Source organism: Xenopus tropicalis, chromosome 6 (genome assembly GCF_000004195.4).
Source record: "Xenopus tropicalis strain Nigerian chromosome 6, UCB_Xtro_10.0, whole genome shotgun sequence".
Classification (NCBI taxonomy): Eukaryota; Metazoa; Chordata; class Amphibia; order Anura; family Pipidae; genus Xenopus; species Xenopus tropicalis.
The window spans coordinates 60,080,533-60,093,115 of record NC_030682.2 but is presented as its reverse complement, the minus strand read 5'-3'; the positions used below and the strand labels follow the sequence as shown (position 1 = coordinate 60,093,115).

The 12,583-nt window shown below is 34.9% G+C and overlaps 1 protein-coding gene across 10 annotated transcripts in view; it reads left to right on the top strand.

The window, feature by feature from the left end:
- grb10 (growth factor receptor bound protein 10) overlaps window positions 1–12,583 on the top strand; it is a 138,726-nt gene that overhangs the window by 103,906 nt on the left and 22,237 nt on the right. For all 10 annotated transcript variants that reach the window (XM_012964319.3, XM_012964315.3, XM_018094551.2 and 7 more), the window contains one exon: window positions 3,221–3,377. In XM_012964319.3, coding sequence (XP_012819773.1) covers window positions 3,221–3,377 — 157 coding nt within the window. The remainder of the gene's footprint in view (window positions 1–3,220; window positions 3,378–12,583) is intronic.

Sequence of the window (12,583 nt, the reverse complement as noted above, 5' to 3'; positions counted from 1 at the left end):
GGCAGGGTGATGAGAAAGAAGCCCTTTCTGCACTCACACCACAAACAGTTGCTTGTTGTATGCAAAAGCTCATTTAGACAAGCCACAGTCATTTTGGAACAAAGTGTTTTGGACTGATGAGACAAAAATTGGGTTATTTGGTCATAACAAAAAGCACTTTGCATGGTGGAAGAAGAACACTGCATTCCAAGAGAAACACCTGCTACCTAATGTTAAATTTGGTGGCGGTTCCATCAACTAAGTATTGATGTAATTTCTCTGTGCCCATATTTATGCACCTGTCTAATTTTGTTATGATGCATATTGCATATTTTCTGTTAATCCAATAAACTTTGTCACTGCTGAAATACTCGTTTCCATAAGGCATGTTGATACTTTGAAAGCTGAGCCAATGATAAACAAAACTCATCCAAAGAATTAAGAGGTGTTCCCAAACTTTTTCATATGACTGTGTGTATATTATTTGATGCATCTTCATCTGTTATTTTCTGTTTCAGCCACTAGCTCATGAAACCAATTAAGTGCCAAATTTGAGAAAAGAGAGTTTATATCAAAAGCTATATAAAGTCATGCCAAAGATCCCATTTGCCTAGGAATGACACTTTTTAAAATGTATTTTTGGTGTTACAGCTGCTTCCTTTTTAGATACTCCAGTTGCTTCTAGTTTGTGGGGAGGGCTGGCAGCAACCTGACTTACAGACCTTTCTAGTTCAGGCAGTTGTTTAGTCAAAAGTCCTTTGTGTCATTCCCAGAAAATCTGTTTTTTGAGAGTTTTGGTGAAAGGCGTCCTTATTCGTTTAAGAATTAAGATACTTTTTTAATAGAATTGATAGGGCTAATTTATTAAAACAGGTGCTAAATTGCATTGGTTCAGTTACCACTAGCTACCAATAATTACATCAGACTAAATGTGAGAAACTGAAAGTAGATCTATTTCATTGCTATTGGTAACTGCACTGCTGCAATTCAACATCTTTATTAGTAAATCAGCCTGTCAGTTAAGATAAATAATCGATGTAAATCTCACCTGCTTGCTTTTAGTTAGAAAAATGCATGCAATTCACATCAATGTATGCAATTCACATCAATGCATGGCTGCACTTTGTATGAACAAAATATTCTACAGTGCAATTGTTAAACAGCACAAATGTGTGTCTGTTTCCTCACCCCCTTTAAATAATCCTGTGTCACACTGTGTAGAATTAAAAGAAGCTGGCTATTCAGCAGGGAATATATCTTTAATTCCAGTAACCAAAGCTGTTTTTTTTTTATAGGAATCAAAGGGTTCTAGGAAGCTGCTTTTATTAACTAAGTTACATTTGTGAAAGGAAGGTACTTTGGAAGGAGCATCCAGAGTGAGGCTCCTCTGTGCATTTGGGAAAGGGAAGTTATTTAGCAGCCTAGAAGTTTGAAAGCTTAAGTTGCATGTGGATGACATCAGCTGCTTCCAGGCAGGGCTATTGTGAGAGCAGTTTGGCACAGCAGTCAGGATTCCGAGTACACGCATGCTTTTGGCAGAGAATCTTTAGCCTCCTCCTCCTCTTTTCCCCTTTTTTTTGTCTTTGAACTTTTTTTTTTATTATCTTTAGGGTTTTGGATATTAACATGTGGGTGGTCATAAAACAGATATTTTTCTCTCGGGTGGTATTATTTTTTTTCTTTTTGTATAACTGCTTGAAAAAAATTGGAAGTCTGCAAGAGTGTGTGGGAAATGATTACATCAGTCAGAGGAGACCTACGATTGGTCTGCAAAATGTGGTTTGATTCACTACCTAAAAGATTGACTGTGTAACCCTTTGAGAGGAGCTCTGGACGAGTTGCCTGCCTTTCCCCAGGAACAGTGCCATGTAAGACTGGCTACGTGACAGGTACGGTACAGTAATCCGTTGACACTGTATATTCCACACTGAGAGTGCAGCTTAGTCTGCAAAAGGGGCTTGGAAAGCAGAGAGGAAAAAAAAAAACTCTTTCAAGAGGCAATCTAGACTTAAAAATGCCATCTTGTTCTCCTGACTGCTGCCTTTTACGTGCAGTAGAGGTAAGATTTTCCATACTGAATTATGATGGTTCACTCATTAGTTTTTGTTATCCTCTTTATGCTGAGTATGAGCATTGTGTTTAGTTATGCACTTTGATCATGCATGCATATTCAGTGTGCCTATGCATATATCTATTAATGGTGCATCAATGCAGGCTGTGTTTGGGCATCACTGCATACTTGGTTATGCATGTTCCAGTTCATAACGCATACTTACCTACATAAGGATAATAATGCTTTTTCCATTTTTTGCATACATGCATGTCTTATACTAGGACATTTTGTATTAATATTTCTAAATTTTTAGTAACTGTAGATATGTGCGTGCATGCATGTGCGTATGTATGTGTGTGTGTGTGTGTGTATATGTGTATGTATGTATGTATGTGTATATATATATATATATATATATATATATATATATATATATATTTATGTGTGTGTGAGCTTGTGGTATTTTTTCTACATACATTATATACATATGTTATAAATATGAATATATAAAATTGTGTGATGTTGCAGAAGGCAGAGATCTATAGGTGGGCATTTTATTTTCTGAGTTAAGGTTTTATTCTGTTTTTATTCCCTTGTCTCTTTTTCTGCTCATTAGGTGTGTAGTATTTGTCACAGAGAAAATGTAAAAATATTTAATGAATCACAATATAGACCATGGCAGTACTAAATGCCTTTTAAAGAAAAAAAGTATCTAAAAATCTAATCACTATAAATCAGTATCTGCACCTATTTAAAGTGTTTATTTTTCTTATTTTATCGTATCTTTGTGATATCTAGCCTGCTGTGTTTCCTTACTGATCGGGGTGTTTTAAAACTGAGGTTACCTCTAGATTATATATATATATATATAATTAGTTGTGTATGTTAGTGTAATTCTTTCAGATTAACATACATGGCCTTTTTTTTTTTTTTTTTTTAAAACAAACCTTTGTGGCCAGATAGGAATTACATATTTTATCTAAAAAATTGCAGACTTTTTTGTTTTATTACCGGTTTATTACAGGTATTTTATTAGTTTTTAAGTGGTCTGTTGACACTTGAGTGAGCATCATATTTCTCTTCTGTCTATATTCCTAACATCTTTGCATCGGGAGGCAAAGTGGCAGCATGGTTGATACCTGACTGTGATAGAACATAAGGCTATTAAGTGTATCCTTTATGTTACAGGTGGTTAAAGTCTTTAGTGAAGATGGGACAAGCAAAGTGGTGGAAATTCTAGCAGACATGACAGCCAGGGACTTCTGCCAGCTACTGGTTTACCAAAGTCATTGTGTGGATGATAACAGCTGGACGCTAGTGGAGCACCACCCTCACCTAGGATTAGGTAGGGAACGATTAAAGAGGATGATCAAGGGAAATAAACTGCTTTATCACTGTTCATTCTATTATCTGATTCCACATTCATGATAGGCCCGCTACTTTTCTCCTAGACCTAAACTGTCAAATGTTAAATGTTTAAGTTGTTTTATCATAAGCAACTTGCAATAAGGTTATAGGCAGTATACTTGCAAGGGAAAGATGAAACTATATATGTTCCTAGATTAGGTAATTCTGGGGATCTTTGTGCATTTTACCCATATCATTGGTCAGTATAAGATTGTTTAAAGTGACTAGAAGTGAAGTAGATAAAAAACATGTAGTATGTTCACTGTGATTAATATGCAGCTGGGAAAGGTAGCATGGAACAGATAGCAAGTCTTATAGGGTAACCAGCATTTAGGAATTCAGATATCAACTCTCTTTATATCCCTACTTTCTTACAAAAGCACCAAAAATTACAAAAAAATACAGGCTTCTGCTAAATAAGCTAGCTGTTTTAGTATATAGAGATTAAATGTATTTTGTAGTGCACATGCAAGGTATACTAGTCTGAGTAATGAAATATACCCTTGTACAGGACCACTGGGGTATGTGGAATTTTATGTGAATGTCTCCAGTACAGTACTTAAGTAGGAATCTTCCCAAATCATAGAAAGCACTCTTAAAATTATTAAACAGGAGTCTTTAGCACATGCTTGATTAAAATACATAAAACCTTTACTAGTATGTATTAATAAGAAGTTATTAATATGTTTTTAGTTTAAGCAATCTCCGTCCCTTATTGAGCTGTGAAGAAATGGTTGACTTGGCCTTAGAATTCTACAGTCATTGGTTATGTGTATTAAACCAATTTAAATCTAATTTGACAGACTTTAGAGACTGTAATAGTAATCTGAAAGGAACTGAAGACATCTCTATAAAAAGCTTATATGATTGTGGAAGTTTATATGCACTTTTACCTGCCTAAAGGTTGTTTTTTTTTTTTTTTTTGGGGGGGGGGGGGTTCTTAAATAAAATCTATTTTCTGTTGTGTTTCTGTTAAAACAGGAAAACCTTTGTATAAATTGCAGTCCCTTTATTAACATAGTCTGGATACAATAGCAGTACTTTACAGGTCCTGAATAGTCAAGTTTTTCCTGTAGGTAATATTGCTAAAGAAACATTTTTCTTTCTGTATGCATATGCTTGACTTAATGAAGGGGTGGTATGTTTGAGTGTGAGAGGGAATTTAGATTGATCCACTTGGAACAGGAACTGTTGTAAATGATGGATAATCTTTGTAAAACACTGCCAGATATGTTGGTGCTTATCAATAAAGAAGAATAACAATGATAAATAATGTCACTACAGCTTATTAAAAGTGGAGCACTAAAAATTAATTTATGCTAATGTAAGTGAATGTGGCATCAGTGGTGAGGCAGTCAGAGGTGTTAATAGGATAAACAAATTTAGTGGGGATGTAACAAGAGACAGTTTGTCCAGGTCTAAAAACTCATAATGATTGATATGCTTTTTTTTTTTTTTTAAATAGGTTGCCAGTAAATGATGCCTACTGATTGGTTGTTCTGAGGCTTCACCTGTAGCAAACGTTGCACCTTTTATTAGACAGATAGATTCTAAAAAAAAAAAAAAAAAAGGCACATATATAATCAACCTAGGTTATTCAATCTGCATCTTGGGATAATCTGTTTTTCCTGGCTATGACTTACCTGCCTACTGTCTCCATATACATATGGTATGTGTTCTGCAGTACCATGCCCAACATAAATGTCTTATAAGTATGACCATTAAACATTTTCTGTAAATACCCACAGTCAGTAATAAAAACTTAAGGGAGCAGTAATGCCATAAAAGGGAACACATTTTTTTTTTTGTTGTTTTTTTTTTTTTTTAAGTAAAGTTGGTATCTATTGGTACCATGAATGGCTTTTGATCCATTTAACTGAACTAAATCCACTGTATTGTGCACAGTGTATGTGGTATTACTATGTAAATCTATTTCAGGTTAAATGGCTACACTTATGTAAGAGCAACAGTTATATCTGTATATGGTAGTGCTTTTTTAGGAAACAGTTTTTATTTTTTTTAATTAGTGAAGAGTTAAAATACATCATATTAAATGTATATTAAACTCTTCTTGTTTTTAAGGACCAATAAGAAAAAAACAACTTTTTTTTTTTAATTGGTCCATTTTAAAAACATATGTTTTGCAGTTGTAACAGAGCAATACTATTTAAAAACTGGGATGGATCAACAATTGATATACCCAGATTGTTCTTTAGAAAAGCTGAAAACTAAACTTGTTAGGGTTGAACATGTTTTTTACCTTTTAAACTGATTGCATAACCAGGGTACAACACTTATATTAGCACAAAATTTTCACATGTAACGGTTAATGCTTATATTCCAAGCACATAAAATATTTGAATCTTAAAGAGATACTGACACCAGAAATTAAACCTTTAATAGCATAACATTGTCTTTGCAGGACCTTAATAATTTTGCCATAAAAGTATTTGCCTAATGCCTAATTACGTATATAATCCCCTATGTTCCTGTATTAGGGAGCGGCCATATTTATGCAGCACTAGTTGGTTAACATTAGAAACTATAACTGACAGGCTGAGAAGGGACAGCCGTGTTGGCAAAACAGTCAGGTTTAGGAACTTCAAGTAACAATCACTTACAAAAGCAGCCCTATCTGTGAAAAACAAATAACATGACCAATAGGTAACTTTCAAGGTACATTTATATTTTGAAGGGTTGTGTTTTTTAGTGTTAGTATCACTTTAATAGCTGTACAGTTGTACAACTGATATATTATCTAGAACTCTTGACTACTCTCGATCATTGAGGTTTCTACTGATTAAAGCCTGCAAGAACTGTATACCATTTTGTGCTAAGAAACACATAAAAAATTTTAAGCAGAGCATGGGAATGTGGATCAAGTTATTCTCGAATGGTTTTTAATTCTTCTTCTTGTTATGTCATTTGCCTTTTGTGATCTCAGGCATATTTTCTGTTCTTTGTGTGATATGATCTTCTTCCTCTTATAAAAACAGCACGACTGTCATGTGTAAACCAAAAGAAAACCTATACCTGGTATATTTCCGCTAATTTTAGAAAGTCTTGTGTTTAAGAAAACTGCTTAGAACTGATTGCAAAACTATGCAAAAGCAAATAGAGATGTTAACAAAAAAAAGGTTAATATATTTAATTATATATATATATATATATATATATATATATATATATATATATATATATATATAATATATATATATATAATATATATATATATATAATATATATATATATATATACTATATTATATAAACTACCCTAATGCCAGCATTGTGATACTGTGTGATCTTGTGGTACCTTGTGAGTCTGATCACTTAAAAATAGTTTGACATTTCTAAAACAATTTCTTTTGCTTTTTTTAAATGCTGGCCCATTATATGTATGTATGTATATCTTTATTTATAAAGCGGCACTTATGTACGCAGCACTGTACAGTTGAATACATTAATACAAACAGGGGGTTATTAAGATAATAGATAAATACAAAGTATAACAATAAATACAAATAAATAAAAGATATAGATAAAAGATATAGCTGCAATAAGATAAGAGTCAAAGACACAAGAGGATGGAGGTCCCTGCCCCGTAGTGCTTACGATCTATATGGGAGAGTAAATTACAGACACAAGTAATCAAATATAAGGGCTGTAGGTCACAGTGGGTCACACTACAATATAAGTGCTAGTTTCCAGATCAGGTGCAGTGCGAGTGCTCCAAAAGTGCTCTTTAAGTTTAGTTTTAAAAAGGCTGAGGGAGGATTCTCTCCAGAGGAAATCAGGGAGGGCATTCCAAATGTAAGGGGCAGCAAGGCAGAAAGGTTTAAGGCGGGAGACAGCAGTAGTAGTGGGGGGTGCAACCAAGCGGTTGCTCTGCAAGGAATGAAGGAGTCGGCCAGGAACGTACAGAGAAACACGGGAAGAGATGTAGTGAGGATAAGAGAAATTGAGGGCTTTGAAGGTTAAGAGAAGGAGCTTGTAAGATATTCTTTGTTTAATAGGAAGCCATAATAAGGACTGTAGCAGGGGAAGGGGCTGAACTCTCCAGGATGAGAGGAGGAGAATTCTGGCAGCAGTGTTTAATATAGACTGTAGGGGGGAAAGATAGGAGTTAGGGAGGCCGGTTAGTAGCAGGTTACAGTAGTCAAGTCGGGATAGGATGAGAGCATGCATGAGTAGCCTAGCTGTTGCAGTAGAAAGAAAGGGATGGGTTTTGACAATATTGCTCAAGAAAAAGTGACCGGTTTTGACAGTGGTGTTAATATGGTCAGAGAATTAGAGACAGGAGTCAAAGATCACCCCCAAACAATGTGCTGAATCGATGAGTTGATGGTTGATGAGGGTGCCTTCAATAGAGATAGAAAAGGGGGGGTAGGACCAGGCTTAGGCGGAAAGATCATTAGGTCAGTTTGAAGTGGCATTGGGTTATTCAATTGGAAATAGCTAGGAGGCAGTTAGTGATTTAAGTTTCAACTGTTAACGAAGGGGTCGAAAAGTAAATTTGGAAATCATCAGCATACAGATGATATTTAAAGCCAAATGAACGCATAAGATCTCCAAAGGGAGAACAATATAGAATTCAGTATAATAGAACTCTGCTATAGTTGTAGCAATATGGTGTCGATTACATGTGCTTTAAGCCATGTAAGTTGATTGTCTGCCAGTGACCAAACTGAACATAGTTGAAAATCAATGCCATCTTCGTATAATATATTGTTACAACTCCCAGATGTAATTCTCCCTTTTAGCAATTGTATCTTGTTAAATAGGGTATCCATGTTTGAGTCTTAACTAAATGAATGTTTTCATGCAGTCTAAGTCCCTCTTCTGACATCATACATTAAAATGATTTCCAGTGAGCATTTTTCCACGTTTTTTAATTTGTATTTCCAACATTATCATTTTTTTTTTCGAGTTTTTCTAAATTTAGTTGTGGGAATATACCTAAATTAAACTTGATCACTTATGATTGACATTATTTGTTTTTTCTTTATCAATAGCATAATTATGAAGAAAAAAATGAAAATAAAAAACTTGGAAAGAAACTTGATTGCAACTAAAATTGCATTGTTATCTTCATTTAAACATAAATGAACTTTACTCCTATAGAAGCTTGTAGCTGCCCAAAATTTTTCATTTGAGACTTCCCATTTTTTGGATTGAAAAATATTTGCAAGTTGGGGAAACACTTTTTTTTTTTTACCAATGATTTCTTGAATCCAAAAAAACATGAACTCAAATTTAAGCAAATATGGTACTTGTTATTCCATTATAAAATTTGATACTGGTTCATCTTTGTAGACCTATTTATAAAAAGTATATGTAAGGACAATAAATAGGCACTCTCATGCATCCTTTTATAGATCATGAAGGTCCTGTTTGTTGCTTTCAGTCACTGTTCTTAGTGTGTGTGATAGTCCTACTCAAAGTCCATATGTATTGTTCATGGGGCCGACTCGGGAATTTATTTTGTTTGCCGTCTTAAATGGAGGATACCACATTCACTCAGGCTAAAGGGCTAGGGCAAAGACGAAGACCAAAGTGTTACTTTTGCCTAAATACACCGTACTCATTGCAAAACAAATAATTTTATTTTAACAGGTTTTGTGTACAATAGGTTTCCATTACAATAATATAATCCCATGAATTTGAGACACTGTTAGAGTGGGTATGACAGTAACACAAAATTGTTTTAATACTTAGTGGTGGTTCAACAGTTTCTGCCATCTATTTCATATTCATAACATCCTCCAGTTTGTTTGTTTTTTACTGTCAGAAATAATAGAAACCATATACATTTCTTGATTCAAACAATCAAAAAGTATGTTCAGCACAAGCCCTATATATTGAGCTTATGTTGAAAAGGGGCAGTGTAACTAATATCAAGAGCCATATCTTCTTAATAGTTAGGAATAGTTAGTAGCTCCATTTCTTGCTGAGGAATTCTTACAAAAAAATGTTAACAAATTCTAGTATATATTGTATATAGTGGTCTGATGAATTTATATATTTTATATTTTTATAATATATATGAATTTGTAGCTACTGAACTGCATCTCTGAGGTAATGTTATGCCAACACCTGCACTTAGATACAATTGTAACTAATAAGCTAAACAGGTCTCTTGTGGGGAACTGAGGCTTGCAGCTTAAAAGGCAGTTTCACCTGCATTAGCAAAACTGTAATAACACATTAAACAAGACCCCAAACCCCCCAGAAATGTGTTCAAACTTTACATAACTTGCCAAATATTGTAAAATGGTAGTGGTATTTAGGAATATTTATTTTGTGGTCACAAAAGTGGGTGTGGTTAAAATTATCGTTGCAGCATTTCTTTTTGTTCCTCTTTGCTTTATTGAAATGTTGGGAGTTATGTAGTGCTGTGGCAGAAATTTGCAACTGGTTTCTGCCTTCGCATTGGGTATGGGTACCTAAATATGTACAAACTCAGATTGCAGGATTAGTTGATGTACACCCACATAGATTCAAGGAACTGATCATTGACCAATTGGTACAACAGCTAAGCACTAACCTCATGAACTGGTCTGGCCTTCTGTTTAAATAATTGGGGAGTATTAACCTAATAAAAATGTTTCTGCTCCCCAAGCTACCTTTCATAATTTTCCAGCCTCTCTTCCCTCCAGTATATTTTACATACTAGATTTTCTGATTTCTCCTTTATTTGGGGCAACAAACAGCACATAAGCATAAAATGAGATCTCTGTCTCTCAACTTGAGGGAACGCTAAGAACACCTGATAAGGAGGGCTGCTGTTTGTTTTTACAATATACATAATAGACAATGAAGCAAGCCTGTGTGCTAGACATACCACATATTGATGCTTATTATCAAGATGACCTCACCCACTCTTATTTACCTTCTGTATTTGGTAATGATGTCCTTATACAATACTATGCTATACTATTCAATACATAGAACATATCTTACACCAATTTGTCTTCACTCCATAAGCTAGTTTCTGGGGAGAAGAGGTTCTAGACGTCCTAGTGAAGACCATATCATACCAAATGTCTGATCCCCAGATGTATGCATCCTGGGATGGGTTAAAAACATTTTTTTCTGACAGGTAACCGAGTATCCTCCCAAGACTTTTATGCTAGCAAATCAATTACAGTAGAACCCCCATTTTAAGTTTTTCAGGGGACCAGAAAAAATGGTGCAAAATCCGGGAAAATGTAAAATCAGGAAATTGTATTATGTGTTATATAGTAAAATTGAGGTTTCGCTGTATTATATCCTGGAAGCTGCAGATAGCACCTACTTTAAAACACTGGAAGTCTTTAATAAACAAGACCCTCCTCTATAAGCTGACGTTGCTGAGCAGTGAGTGCCTGGACAATTTTGATAAAACACTAAGGCCCATCGACCTTGCTCTTAAATGCAAAGCTTCATAAGTGTTTGTTTTTTTCATGAATTTTTATTTTTGGGAGTAAAAGTTCTGTTTATATCTTTAGGTTTATTTCTATTCTGTGCCATGTTTTACCTTTACTTTGCATTATATAATAATATTAAAGGTTGGCTTTCTTTTTTTTTATGCTCTTCTTGTAGCATCTGCTTTGTTTTAGAAAACCATTAATAGTTTTATGGTCTCTTATCCTCATCTCCTCTGGCATGTCTTATGCCAGGGCCCAACAAATGATTTGTTTTGCAAGAAATATGGCAGCTAACTAACTGAAACTGAAACTAACTGAAACCTTTTGTTTAACATTTTAGAAAAAATACGACTGGCCTGGGACATTGAACTTTATTGTATAAATATGGAATGAAGTTTGGAACCCCCACCTCCGGGGATCACTATACATATCACTATACAATACATGTCATGCCCTCCTCCACCAGAAAGTGGCTGTAGGTGTTTGTGAATTACAATTGATAAAGGCCAAAAGCATGTTTGTGTAGCAGCAAGCCTTGCTTCAGAGGGTTTCTCTTAGCAACCTATTATGCAAATTTGATTGCTATCCTACATCTGGGTGGGGGTGTATACTGAGAGCCCTAATACCCTCCATTGTGCAGTCACCTTCAGTGATTTTGTCACTGATTTTTGCATGTTTATCATGTTGCTGCCTCAGCTAAGCAATCCTAGCCGTACAAGCGCAAGTTTTTTATTTTTGTGTATGTCCTAAAAAAAAAAAACGCAAGGTGCAGGTTTCTATAGATGCTGTATTTAATTACATGACTTTGAATAGGAGCCCTAGGATTTCTCAAGAGGAAAATTACACTTCTTGTTTGATTTTCAGTATGTAATACATTTTGTTTTCTACCTTGAAAACCATGTTGTTTTTTCACCCTTAACCTAGTTGTTGGATGTCATAATGTGGTAGGCACACTCATATGATTTTGATTCTACATCTGAGCGCATCACTTTTTATATTACCTATCAAGGTGGAAACCTGGAGAAAGTGTACCCAGTCATGCTTTGCATTACATAGAAGCTAAAAGGGCAGTTGGAGTGGGCCTGGGGGTGAAAAGTAATACAAAATAACTATGAATGGGGTCACCCAATCTGCTTTCTTGTGGCCACAAGATGGCATTTTAAATTTTCCAGGTAGGCACTTTTGCTGTTTCTTTTTTACTTAAAGGGGTGGTTCACCTTTAAGTTAACCTTTTAGTATGTTACAGAATGGCCAGTCCTAAGCTGCTTCTTAATTGGTCTTTATTATTATTTTTTTTTTTTTTATAGTTTTTGAATTATTTTCCTCTTTCTTCTAACTCTTTGCAGCTTTTAAATAGGGGTCACTGACCCTGGCAGCCTAAAACTATTGCTCTGTGAGGCTACAGTTTTATTGTTATTGTTACTTTATATTAGGGATACACCAAATCCACTTTTTCTGATTCAGCCAAATCCCTGAATCCCTCGTAAAGGATTCGGCCGAATACAGAAAAGAATCCTAGTTAGCATATGCTAATTGTGTTTTAGAAGGGTTAAAAGTCACAAAATATTTTTACCGCAAAAAGTTATGTGATTTTTAGGACTCTGATTCGGTTCGGCCAGAATAGTGGATACGACCAAATCTTGTCGAAAAAGCTGAATCTTGCCCGAATCCCGAACCGAATCCTGGATTTGGTGCATCCCCACTTTATATAACTTCTTATTCTGTTCAGTCCCTCT